Here is a 12,261-nt window from a genome sequence, read left to right as displayed (position 1 = left end):
TAATTTCTTCGCATTTTATTTTGATAAAAATAAATTAATTTTCGTTATAATCATCGTTTTAATTTGAATATTTTGTTAAACAAAATTAAAAAAAAAAACAATGATTACTGAGATAAAAATCGATTGTTTTACTAAACAAGTGTTCTGATTGTTACAAGTGACATAATCACAAATTTGATATTTTGTGAAAAAACTAAAAAATTGAGTGATTTTTTTTGTTTAATGTCCGATCAGTGAGCTAAAAATTACTTGGATTTCTTGGCCAATTTTTAATTGAATTTGTCACATTTTCAGCAGATTTTCGTGTCTTTTCGTCACTTTTTGGTGCTTTTCGAGTGCAGACGATCTCGAACGTTTCAATTTAGCTTCCGAACGGTAAGACAAACATTTTTTCGATTTTTTGGCCAATTTTTAATTGAATTTTGACACATTTTCAGCTTTTCGAGTCCAGAATTTGCTGGATTTCATCAATTTATTACTGAAGTTCTTTATTATCTTTAGTTTAGTTTCTTCTAAAAATGCCACGAAGAGCAGAGCTGACATTGGACGTCGGTCGCGTAGAATGCAAAATAGATCAAACGAAAGGGAAAATCAAATCAATCGCAAGAACAGCGAGGACGAGAGATTGCAAATACAAGGGAACGTGTTGCAAGATCGGATTCAGATCGTAGGCCGACAAGTATTAATCTAAATGTTCAAAGGCGTGCCGCACAAATCTACGGTAATGTTGTTTGTTGTTGTTGGTGCTGGATTTAGATATAATCACGCAATTGATTACAGTTTGCATAAGTTTGTGGTTACGCACATAAAATTATGATGCGACAAAATCAGGAAAATCATATTTTGAAATGTCGGAGACTCTTTCATCAATATATCGTAGACATGTATGCAAAGATAGAAACAGAGCGTTTGCACTTTACTCAATTCAATCAACGGAAGTTGCGATGAGAAGAGTATATACATCTCCCCGATGCAATCAATAATGATGGAAATGTTGACAATGTTGGACAAGTTGTTATTTTACTAGCAAGTTACACAGGCAGTCCAAGGCACATGCATGAATATGCACAAGATGCCATTTGCTATGTTCGTTTGTATGGTCGACCAGATTTGTTTATTACATTTACATACATGTAATCCACAATGGGACGAAATCACGCAATATTTATATGTAGGGCAATCTTCTACAGACCGTCATGACATAACCGGAAGAGTATTTAGACAGAAGCTGAAGTCATTGATGGATTTTATTGTTAAACATCAAGTTTTCGGCGAATTCGATGTTGGATGTATTCGGTGGAATGGCAAAAGAGAGGATTACCACATGCCCATATTTTGGTGTGGTTAGTCAACAAAATAACAAGCGATCAAATAGATAACATCATCTCAGCAGAAATTCCTGATCAGGAAATCGATTTTTTACAAAAAGTATGATTCATAGACCATGTGGTGTTCTAAATATTAATTGGCCGTGTATGAAAGGTGGGTAATGCACGAAGCGGTATCCCAAAGATTTGATTTCCGAGACAATTAATGGAAAAAATGGTTACCCATGGTATCGCCGACGCTCAACAGATGATAATGGCAAATCAATAAATCTACGAGTCAATAATCTAGATCACAATAGGTGGGTTGTCCCCTTTTCGCCAATACTATCAAAAGCATTCAAATCTCATATCAATGTAGAATATTGCAATTCTGCTAAATCGATTTAATATATCTGCAAGTATGTAAATAAAGGCAGCGACATGGCTGTGTTTGGTGTTACAGAGAACCGAAATGATGAAATAACACAATATGAAATGGGAAGGTATATCCGTAGCAATGAGGCAATTTGGAGAATATTATCGTTCCCAATTCATGATCGAAGTCCGACAGTTATTCATTTGTCAGTACATTTGCAAAAGGGACAACGTGTATATTTCACAGTTGATACTGCACAGCAATTTGTAGAGCGACCACCATCAATTGTTTCGAATTGTGTCAAAATGATCAATTTGCTAAAACATTGCTTTATTCACAAGTACCAACATATTACACTTGGAATGCATTTGGAAAGAAATGGAACAGACGTAAGCAAGGAAGACCAGTTCAAGGTTATGCTGGCATTTTTGAAAGTGATGTCATTGGACGTCTTTATACAGTGCATCCCAGTCATGCTGAATGTTTTTATTTGCGTCTATTATTGATTCATGTTCGTGGGCCTACATCTTTTTTGAGTTTGAAAAGAGGTAACGGTGTCACACTTTTCGTCAAGCATGTCAGGAATTGCATTTACTGGAAGATGATAAACACTGGGATGCGACACTTAGGGATGCATCAGCAACAGGTTCTCCTCATCAAATACGAACATTATTTGCTATTATTATTGCAACATGTTTTCCATCTGATCCACTGCAATTATGGGAAAATTTTAAGGATTTTATGTCCGAAGACATTTTGCATCGAATGCGCCGAATCGCAGGAAAGAACTATTTAATTATTACACTTGAAATGTTTAATGAGGCATTGATTATCATTGAAGATATTTGTTTGGTAATTGCAAATAAAGCATTGACACAATTGGGTTTGGCAGCTCCAAATCGACCAATGCATGATGCATCCAATCAAGAAATAAACCCTGAAAAACAATATGATTTGAATGAGTTGACCACATTTATAAACTTGAATTTGCGTAAATTGAATCCAGAACAGAGACACGCATGTGATACCATAATGGAATCAGTACGAAACGAAACTGGAGTAATGTTTTTTTTAGACGCTCCAGGAGGAACTGGCAAAACATTTCTGATTTCCTTGCTATTAGCGACTATAAGATCACAGAGTAATGTAGCATTGGCACTTGCATCATCTGGAATAGCAGCGACGTTATTAGATGGTGGTCGGACAGCCCATTCTGCACTTAAATTACCACTGAATATGAATGTAAATGAAAATCCCACCTGTAATGTTTCCAAAAATTCGGGAATGGACAAAGTCTGCAACAATGCAAATTTAAAGTGTGGAATGAATGTAAAGGGTGATTTTTTAAGAGCTTGATAACTTTTTTTAAAAAAAAAACGCATAAAATTTGCAAAATCTCATCGGTTCTTTATTTGAAACGTTAGATTGGTTCATGACATTTACTTTTTGAAGATAATTTCATTTAAATGTTGACCGCGGCTGCGTCTTAGGTGGTCCATTCGGAAAGTCCAATTTTGGGCAACTTTTTCGAGCATTTCGGCCGGAATAGCCCGAATTTCTTCGGAAATGTTGTCTTCCAAAGCTGGAATAGTTGCTGGCTTATTTCTGTAGACTTTAGACTTGACGTAGCCCCACAAAAAATAGTCTAAAGGCGTTAAATCGCATGATCTTGGTGGCCAACTTACGGGTCCATTTCTTGAGATGAATTGTTGTCCGAAGTTTTCCCTCAAAATGGCCATAGAATCGCGAGCTGTGTGGCATGTAGCGCCATCTTGTTGAAACCACATGTCAACCAAGTTCAGTTCTTCCATTTTTGGCAACAAAAAGTTTGTTAGCATCGAACGATAGCGATCGCCATTCACCGTAACGTTGCGTCCAACAGCATCTTTGAAAAAATACGGTCCAATGATTCCACCAGCGTACAAACCACACCAAACAGTGCATTTTTCGGGATGCATGGGCAGTTCTTGAACGGCTTCTGGTTGCTCTTCACCCCAAATGCGGCAATTTTGCTTATTTACGTAGCCATTCAACCAGAAATGAGCCTCATCGCTGAACAAAATTTGTCGATAAAAAATTTTCGAACCGAACACTGATTTTGGTAATAAAATTCAATGATTTGCAAGCGTTGCTCGTTAGTAAGTCTATTCATGATGAAATGTCAAAGCATACTGAGCATCTTTCTCTTTGACACCATGTCTGAAATCCCACGTGATCTGTCAAATACTAATGCATGAAAATCCTAACCTCAAAAAAATCACCCGTTACTATGTCATTACCTTCAATACGGAACTGCCTTGGTATTGTCAATGAAATAGCAAATTTATTTAGAAACCAATCAAATGCAAACACAACTTTCCAGGACGTTATACAGAAGCACACACCAGAAAGCAAAAAAAGACGACTTGTTCGCCTTTGTGAAACAAGGTTTATAGAAATGCATGAAAGCATTATAAGCTTTGTGGAGCTTTTCAAATTCATTGTACTAAGTTTGGAAATAATTTCGAGTAAGACATGGTCTATTTCGTCTAAAGCATCAGCCTTCTTAGCAGCGGTAGAGAAAAGCGATTTTTTGCTTAGTCTATTCGTCTGTGAGCAATTGTTCAGCTTAACGCTGCCACTGTCTGTGCAACTCCAAGAAAAATCTATGGATTTTGTATCAGCAATGAACCGAGCCAAAGAATTAATAAGAACTCTGCACCAGATAAGAGAAACAGCGGATGGTTTTTTCAACGATATTTTCCAAACAGCATCACAAATGTCTAAAGATCTTTTTGACATAGATCTTGTAGTGCCTAGAGTGACTTCGCGTCAAACTACTCGTGCTAATCCACCTTGCACAACCCCTGAAAGCTACTTCAGAGTTACAATATTTATTCCATGCGTTGACGCTCTGATTCAAAACATGACAGAACGTTTATTAGTGAATGAGGATATACTCTCGTCATTTCTAATTCTACTCCCAGGTTTTGCTGTAATTGATAATGCCGAAGAATTAAAAAATTTAACTATTTACTTCGTGGAGCAAATATCAATGACAGCATTAAAATCAGAGTATCGATTGCGGTGTGCCAGCTTATCAACAATAGATCCAACCATAGAAGTGTTGAAATTACTGCAACATTGCGATGCAACGTATTTTAAAAATATTCACTACCTACTTACAATTTTACCAACTCTTCCAGTGACGACCGCTTCCTTCGAAAGAAGTTCTTCAACCTTAAAAAGAATAAAAACTTTACCACGCAGTGTGATGGGCAATGAGCGGCTGAGTGCACTTGCTGTTATTTCAGTGCACTGGGATATTAAAATAGATCCAGATGAAGTAATTAATGATATGGCAAACAAGAAGAAAAGAAAAATATTACTTATTTAAGTTACAACTACCAAATAATTTAAGTAATATGTATATGAATTTATATTGTTTTTTTTTTAATAAACAGAAAATTTAAAGTTTATATATGTTTTTACTTCAGCCCCCCCGAAATGAAAAGCTGGCTACGGGCCTGATTTCGAAGCATAATAATGGGATCACCCACTTTCAATTGTAAACGATGAGATGGAAATCCCGGTAAATCCAATGAATTCAAAAATTCTGTCGGATAATTAACAGCGTCGTCTTGATTCGTAACCGTGCCAACTGATTGATATGTTACAACCACGCCAGGAACATGGGTTAAAATGTCTGCATTCGTTTGACCAACGTCTTTAGTCTTAGCGGCCAGTAGAGCTCTTTCAGCCAACCAATTATGATTGCGACAATTTTCTGCAATATTTGGAAAAACACTTGACACCAATTTTTCTTTTGTTGGTGCAATATTACAAAAGTTATCTGGTAAAGTAATTAAGCCAGTTTCACGATCAACAGCAAGTTGACCATTGCCTATTGCCAACAGTTGCCTTGAAAATGTGTCGGCCGATGGATCGTTTTGAATTTGTACTCGCACATTTGTTGTCAAATTGAGTATTTTTACATGTCTTCATAAATAAGATGACTTTAAACATGCTTTTAATTCATCTGCTGGTGTTGAACGGGGAATCACAGGCAATGTCTGACGAAAATCACCAGCCAACAGAATCAAAGCGTCATCAAATAACGCTTCCACTGATTTCTTATGGGCCATTAGAAAGCGCAAGGTTCAATCGGTGACTAGCGCAATGAACATATCGTGCTTTTGGATACAGTTGTCCTATCCTGGTTTGCACTCCACTTAAATGCCCTGACATGTTTGCTGCTCCGTCATATCCCTGTCCAACCAACTTCGCCATATCAAGATGGAGATCTGTACAACGCTTAAGTATGACTTTTGATAAGTTTTCAGTCACCGTCTAGAGTAGTTGCGTACGGCTGTTATAGGTTTGAGCTGAGTTGTGTATAAGAGTTTCAAAAGATTCAGTCAGTGATAAATCTTTTTTATTTGCGATTTATTTAAAAAATTTCCTAATTTGGGGGGGGGGGGGAAGGGGGGCGGCTTCAGCCCTCTAGCCCCCCCCCTGGCTACGTGCCTGTTCGAAATATAAATCAACAACGATTATGCAATGGGACACGATTAGCGGTTAGAAAGGATAGGAACAATTTGATCGAAGCAACAATTTTAAAGGGGAACTTTAAAGGTGAAGATGTATTGATTCCACGCATACCAATGATTCCATCAGATTTACCTTTTGAATTCAAAAGACTACAGTTTCCAGTACGTCTTGCATTTACTATTACAATAAATAAAGCGCAAAGGCAATCGTTGGAATTCTGTGGAATTGATTCAGAATATCCTTGCTTTTCACACGGCCAGTTATATGTTTCGTGCTCACGTGTTGGCAAGCCTTCAGTTCTCTTTATCTACACAACAAATTATGGCAAAACCAAAAATGTTTCTACGAAAGAGCTCTAAGATAGTTTAAGTGATACATACTCTAAGATTGTAAGAAACTAGAATTAAAAGTTGAATAATAGGGAACAAAACCAACTTTATTAAAAACAAGTGTGTTTCTTTTTTTATTTTGTTTTGCCGTGCGAAGCAGGCACCGGGCCCGCTAGTAATAAATAAAAGTCAAAGGCAAACTCTAAAAGTAGCCGGCGTTTACCTTTATACCACCTGCTTCTTCGACGGACAACTGTACGTGGGTTGGTCATGTGTGTCGAAATCTTTTTATTTACGCAGAAAACAGTAAGTCCCGCAATGCTGTTTACCGGGATGTGCTGCAGTAAAATGATTTCTAGCTCTTTACGTCCCGAAACAAACAACAATTACATGCAGTCATCATGTTTTGTAAATTGAACTTTCTGATACTCAAATTTAAATTACTAGCCGCAATTTCTGGTCGTCATCAGCGACCTCTTCCCGGCCCTCAAAAGGCCTGGTGCCACCGAAACACACCACTTCTTACTAAAGCAACATCTGGGTAAGCCTGCTTGATTATATCAAAAGTCTTTGTCGCTGATTTACCGAGTTTCACACAGAATTTAATCGCGTACCTCTGTTCTAAAGAACGTTGCATTTTCGGTTTGTACCAGCCGCTCGTTCGTTAGCTAGGAACCCCGTCTACCGATTTCAGTCTGTGCGCACAAGCTCCGAAGTGTAGTCACGGCGGAAGAAAATCAGTCCTATTACTTTCCGGACAAACCCTGTATTAATGTAGGGCGATGCTAATAGTACTAAGTTTTCACGGAATTTGGTTTTCCTTTTTACAAGGTACTAAATTTTCTATAGTTCAAAAAGGATTTTAATTTTTACGCTACTCTGCAAAACAAATCTTCGATCTTTGTCCTTAAGCTTACTTTATTATTCCTTAGTAATTACACACCAAATTGAAAGTTAAATACTGTTTCACATAAAGTCTTTAGATAGCGCTCTAGTGCTAAGCAAATGCCGTCGCGAAAGCATACATAAATATGATTCGGTTTTTTGTCAATTTATTAATGTTTGATATGTAATATACGAAATAAATATTAGAATGGGGGATTTTTATGTATATGGGACGACTGAGTAGGCGTATGAAGTATTCGTGTTATATGTGCTTACGGGATAACAGATCCTGTTAATGCTATATTCATCGGAGATGATGAGCGGAAATAGTGCTAACAGAGAACGTAAAAGTATAGAGAAGGAGCAGGTTTGACAGCGAACATTCGTTCGAACATTCACACAGAGAACGTAAACACATTTTTTTATGTTCTGTGGACAAGGCATATATGCCGAAGCAGAGAATATGAAGAGACTCCCAACGAAGAATTTCGTTTTGTTTGCTTATATTATGTTTAATTTTTGACACCGAAAAATGTGTACAAAATACATTGGGCCTCATGCATAAAAACGAGTAAAAGCGCTGAGTTGAGTCAAGTGAGCAATTGCTCGTAAGTTGAGTTCGATCAAACAGCAACAGCTCTTACTCAATTTCGTATGCATAAAAATGAGTTCAAACCAATTACAATTACTTGAGCAAACTGAGATCAAACCTCTAAGCGCAAACATGTCGTCAAGTGGAAGTGAATTTGAAGTAGAGCTAAAAAATAATAATAAAATGGAAATTGACGATATTTCAAATTTTTTGGTTGACAAAATAAAAGAAAATAAATATTTACTAGAAAAAAGTCAGTTACCAAGCATAAAAAGTAAAAAAAAACAAGCAATAGAAATATGTGTGAAAGAAATTTGGCAAAAATTTGGAATGGAACTGTCGGAGAAAAACATTATAAAAAAAATAGCAAACATGAAATGTCGGGTTAAAAGTAAAATAGACATAAATAAAACAGGCAATAAAAAGATTATTTTAAAAAACTGGGAAGCAGAATTATCCTCATTGCTTTGTTCTGATTCTAATCCCTCAACAAACAAACTTCCTGGTAAGTGCACCGTTATCAAATTTATTTGTTTATTCCAATTTTGTTGTTGATTTCGCTCTTCGTTTATTTTTTTACAGTTCATCTCTTTCTTGGAACCAATGGCGACAACTGTACGCTGTCTGTCAATACATTAGAAGAGACATCAGCAACAACAACATCAGAAACAAAAACAACAGTAACATCAGCAGCAAAACAGCAAAGAAAGCGCCGTTGCACTGATAGCGACGATCAAACTGTAAATTTTTTTATTTTATTTTACATTTTGCTATATGTTGTTTATTTTTGAAGGTTTACAAAAAGTCAACAGCAATTTTGAGTCGTTATGAGACTGATGAGACAAGGGAGTTAAATTTTCAAAAGCTGCAGAGGCTTGTTTTGTTAAAGCAAAACAAAGTTCTTTCCGCAAAATTACAGATTTTGCAAGAAAAACTTGTGGAAAGAGGGTTGGAGTTCCATGAATGATTACAATTACTAATATATAATTAATTAATATTATATTTTTGTACATATGTACATATTTTATTATTATTTTTATTCGTTAAATAGTGAATTACATTTATTTTGTTTTTGTATAAAAAAGTGGATTTTATTAATGATAATTGTTTTTATTAACAAAAAAAAAAAATAAAAATATTCGTTTATTTTAATTTGATAATAAATTTGCGATCATCCGCCTTTTGTTTTTTCCAGCTTCTGAAAGTCTTGTCGTTTGTTGTTCGATATAATTTCCTAATTGCCATACATCATTATTGTTGTAATCGTCGTTGATTGGAATGTAATCGTCTTTTAAAAATTTAGCTATGTTATGTAAAATGAAACAACTAGCTATTACGTGAGGCGCCAGCTCTGTCGATACACGAATTTTATATTGAAGTATCGAAAATCTTTGCTTCAATTGCCCAAAACACCGCTCTATAATGACACGTTCCTTTGTAAACACTTTGTTGAATTTTTTTTCTAATTCAGTTGTTGGGTTCCGGAATGGTGTCATTAGCCATGGACATATCCCATAGCCCTCATCCCCGAGAAGTAATGCATCGTTTGTTACACTTTGCATTATCCTATATACCTCGCTGTTTCGTAGGATGCGTGAATCGTGAACTGATCCAGGCCAGGATATGTCAACGCTAGTAAATAGTTCTTTTGCATCGCAAGTGGCCTGCACATTTATAGAGTGGAAGCCTTTTCTGCAAAAATATTCGTCGCTTTGATTTTTGGGTTTTTTTATTTTTATGTGAGTGCAATCAATCGCTCCAATTGCAAATGGAAAGAAATAATTTGCTTGCCATTTCCTTTGAGCATCTTTTATTGCATCTCCATCTTTCGGGAATTTTATCCACTCGCTTGCTTTAGAAGATATAAGTTTCGCAACTTCCGCAATAATTCGCGACACAGTTGATTGATGGACACCAATATCTGTGGCTATACCATTTTGGAATCCAGGATCTGCACAAAATCTTAAATAAAGTCGAATTTTATCAACGTTGCTGAGGGCACCACCACGTGTTTCTTCTGACTCCTCAAACAAATAATTAGCCAACCAGCAGATGCTACTATCATCAAACCTATGTATTTTCATTTTATTATTAATTATATAAAAAAATAATAAAAATAAGAATATAAACCTGTATAATTTTTTATCCTCACTTGCTAAACTTGTTTTACGCTGTTGATAAACTTTTGGATTTCTTTGTGGCACAAAATATTCAGCCATGATTCCTTTTTAGTGTACGCGAGTCAACTATAGGCAGCCTCAACAAAATTTGAGCAAGAGCTCACAAAAAAGAGCAAAAGCTTGTTTTTATGCATATGAAAGTGAGCACAAGCTCATCGAACTTAGTTCGAACATAGTTCGAACTGAGCATGACGAGATCAAACCTGAGTAGTGAGTAAAAGCAAATACAACAAATTTTATTATGCATACGACAAGCACCTTTTACTCAAAAAATCGAGTCAGAGCAAAAGCTCACGTTTTATGCATGAGACCCATTATGTTCTCTCTCTCACATACGCAAGAATATGAAGAGACATAAATATATGTATGCATGAATATGAATATGAAGACATAAACATATGTATGCATTAGGGCGGGTCGATTTAAAAATCGCTCATTGCTCTGTGAAAATCGTATTCTAGGGATCAAAATAAGAAACTCTGCCGAAGGAACCATATCTCTAAAACGAATTTTGATGTCCTCCAATTTGGGTTGAACTTTTGGGTAGGGGCAAATTTTGAAAAATCCCACTTTGACCCATTTAGAGTGCTCCAATCGAGTCCAAATGTATGACCGACCCCCACTAACTTTGGACGGCCGACCCACCCATGCCAGTGGCACACCCCCTGGAACTCCCCTGGGGGGTTCCCCATACAGTCATTTCAAAAAATCACCAGTTTGGCCTTCACATGAAAAAATCAGCTAAATGGCTATGTTTTTTTTTCTTTATTTTTATTTATTTATTTATAATAATATCTATTTTTTCTCTTATTTAGTCGGAACATATGTAAATGAAGAAATTAATTCAAGTTAGTTATAGAAAAGAAACTAAAAAAAATTATTGTGTGAAGTCTTTTTTACTTTCAAGTCTGGGGAATTTCGCACGGCTCTCTAATGTCGTCGCCATAACAGCCTCTACATTTTCCTGTATAACCCGTTTGGAAACGCTAGCTAGCAATTGAACATGTCGTTCCGTTCCTTGTATGTGTGATGGAATTTTTGGATCATTAAACGGTGGATCATCTTGATTTAAATATTTTTTCAATGTATCGTACGGAATGCTTCGCGTGAATGGTGGTTCAAATACGATATTTATATCATTCAAATTGATCATTTCCGTATAACGTGTGCAATTAAAGTTTATATCTGGTTTTTTATAAATTTTAAGTTCCATTGGCTCGTCAACATCGGTTCGATAGCGTAGAATTTTCTTGATGGCACAGTCGCGCTTTTCTTTCCTATCATCAAACAACATTGATAACAAGATATTTTCCGAATGCGCATAATATGAATTGTCTTTAATTACTTGATTGATAATTTTGCGTAAACGAGGTTCTAGAAATCGTGACCAACCAATGAACTTGAAAAATAATGCACTCCCGTACACGACAGAGCTGTAAAACTTGATATTGAAGTACATTGGCACATAACATTTAATTATAAATTCAACCAGAATTCTTAAATTTGCATCTGGATTTTCCGTTGTCACATATAATCGCAATAATCTAGCGGCCTTGGTGAGCCCCCGAGAATGTACAATTTTCCCTGGTTTGATGCTAGCCAGATCCACCGGAACCACGCCGCTAAAAATTGCATGGGCCATGTTCGTATAAGTACTTCGAATCGGTGGAAAATTCTTTTTTTTCTGGAGCAGGGGGCATATTTTGCAACTCAATTTTCTGGAAGCCGTCCACCACCTAAAAATATATAATAATAAAATAATTAAAAATGGTTGACAATTATAATAAATTAGTGATAGCAATAACTTACCGGAAGAGTTTCACAAGTTTCGATTTGACGGCTCAGTTTTCCGGTTGCCGATCTTGATCCAGTGCTGGTTGATTTATCCAAAGCTTCAAACAAATGCCGAAACGGAAGTTCGTTGAAGTGTAGAAGGCAAACAAACCAATGCAATGGTCTTTTTAACAGCAATTCGAATCGTCGTATAATTCCACCGTGTGGGCCAGTGTTTTTTGGCTCACCGTCAGTGCATATTCCAATTAATGTATCCAGTGACATATTT

General features: G+C 36.2%; 4 protein-coding genes across 18 annotated transcripts in view; 2 read left to right on the top strand and 2 right to left on the bottom strand.

Moving 5' to 3' along the window:
• The window catches only part of LOC125779099 (glutamate receptor ionotropic, kainate 2), a 2,985,835-nt gene that overhangs the window by 2,055,856 nt on the left and 917,718 nt on the right, over positions 1 to 12,261 (bottom strand). The gene's annotated exons all lie outside the window — the stretch shown is intronic.
• LOC125779126 (uncharacterized) overlaps positions 1 to 12,261 on the top strand; it is a 497,385-nt gene that overhangs the window by 189,024 nt on the left and 296,100 nt on the right. The window lies entirely within an intron of this gene.
• On the bottom strand, positions 5,160 to 10,488 carry LOC125779145 (putative nuclease HARBI1). Its single transcript, XM_049459785.1, has 2 exons — positions 10,150 to 10,488; positions 5,160 to 10,089 (listed from the first exon to the last, which is right to left on the bottom strand). The coding sequence occupies exons 1-2, from the start codon at positions 10,236 to 10,238 to the stop codon at positions 9,168 to 9,170; spliced, it is 1,011 nt and encodes a 336-aa protein (XP_049315742.1). The 5' UTR covers positions 10,239 to 10,488; the 3' UTR covers positions 5,160 to 9,167.
• On the top strand, positions 8,092 to 9,091 carry LOC125779168 (uncharacterized). The gene is made up of 3 exons (XM_049459808.1): positions 8,092 to 8,524; positions 8,602 to 8,759; positions 8,813 to 9,091. The coding sequence occupies exons 1-3, from the start codon at positions 8,092 to 8,094 to the stop codon at positions 8,984 to 8,986; spliced, it is 765 nt and encodes a 254-aa protein (XP_049315765.1). The 3' UTR covers positions 8,987 to 9,091.

Source organism: Bactrocera dorsalis, chromosome 6 (genome assembly GCF_023373825.1).
Source record: "Bactrocera dorsalis isolate Fly_Bdor chromosome 6, ASM2337382v1, whole genome shotgun sequence".
NCBI lineage: Eukaryota > Metazoa > Arthropoda > Insecta > Diptera > Tephritidae > Bactrocera > Bactrocera dorsalis.
Note: the sequence above shows the minus strand (reverse complement) of the source record. Positions and strands in the feature narration are given on the sequence as shown.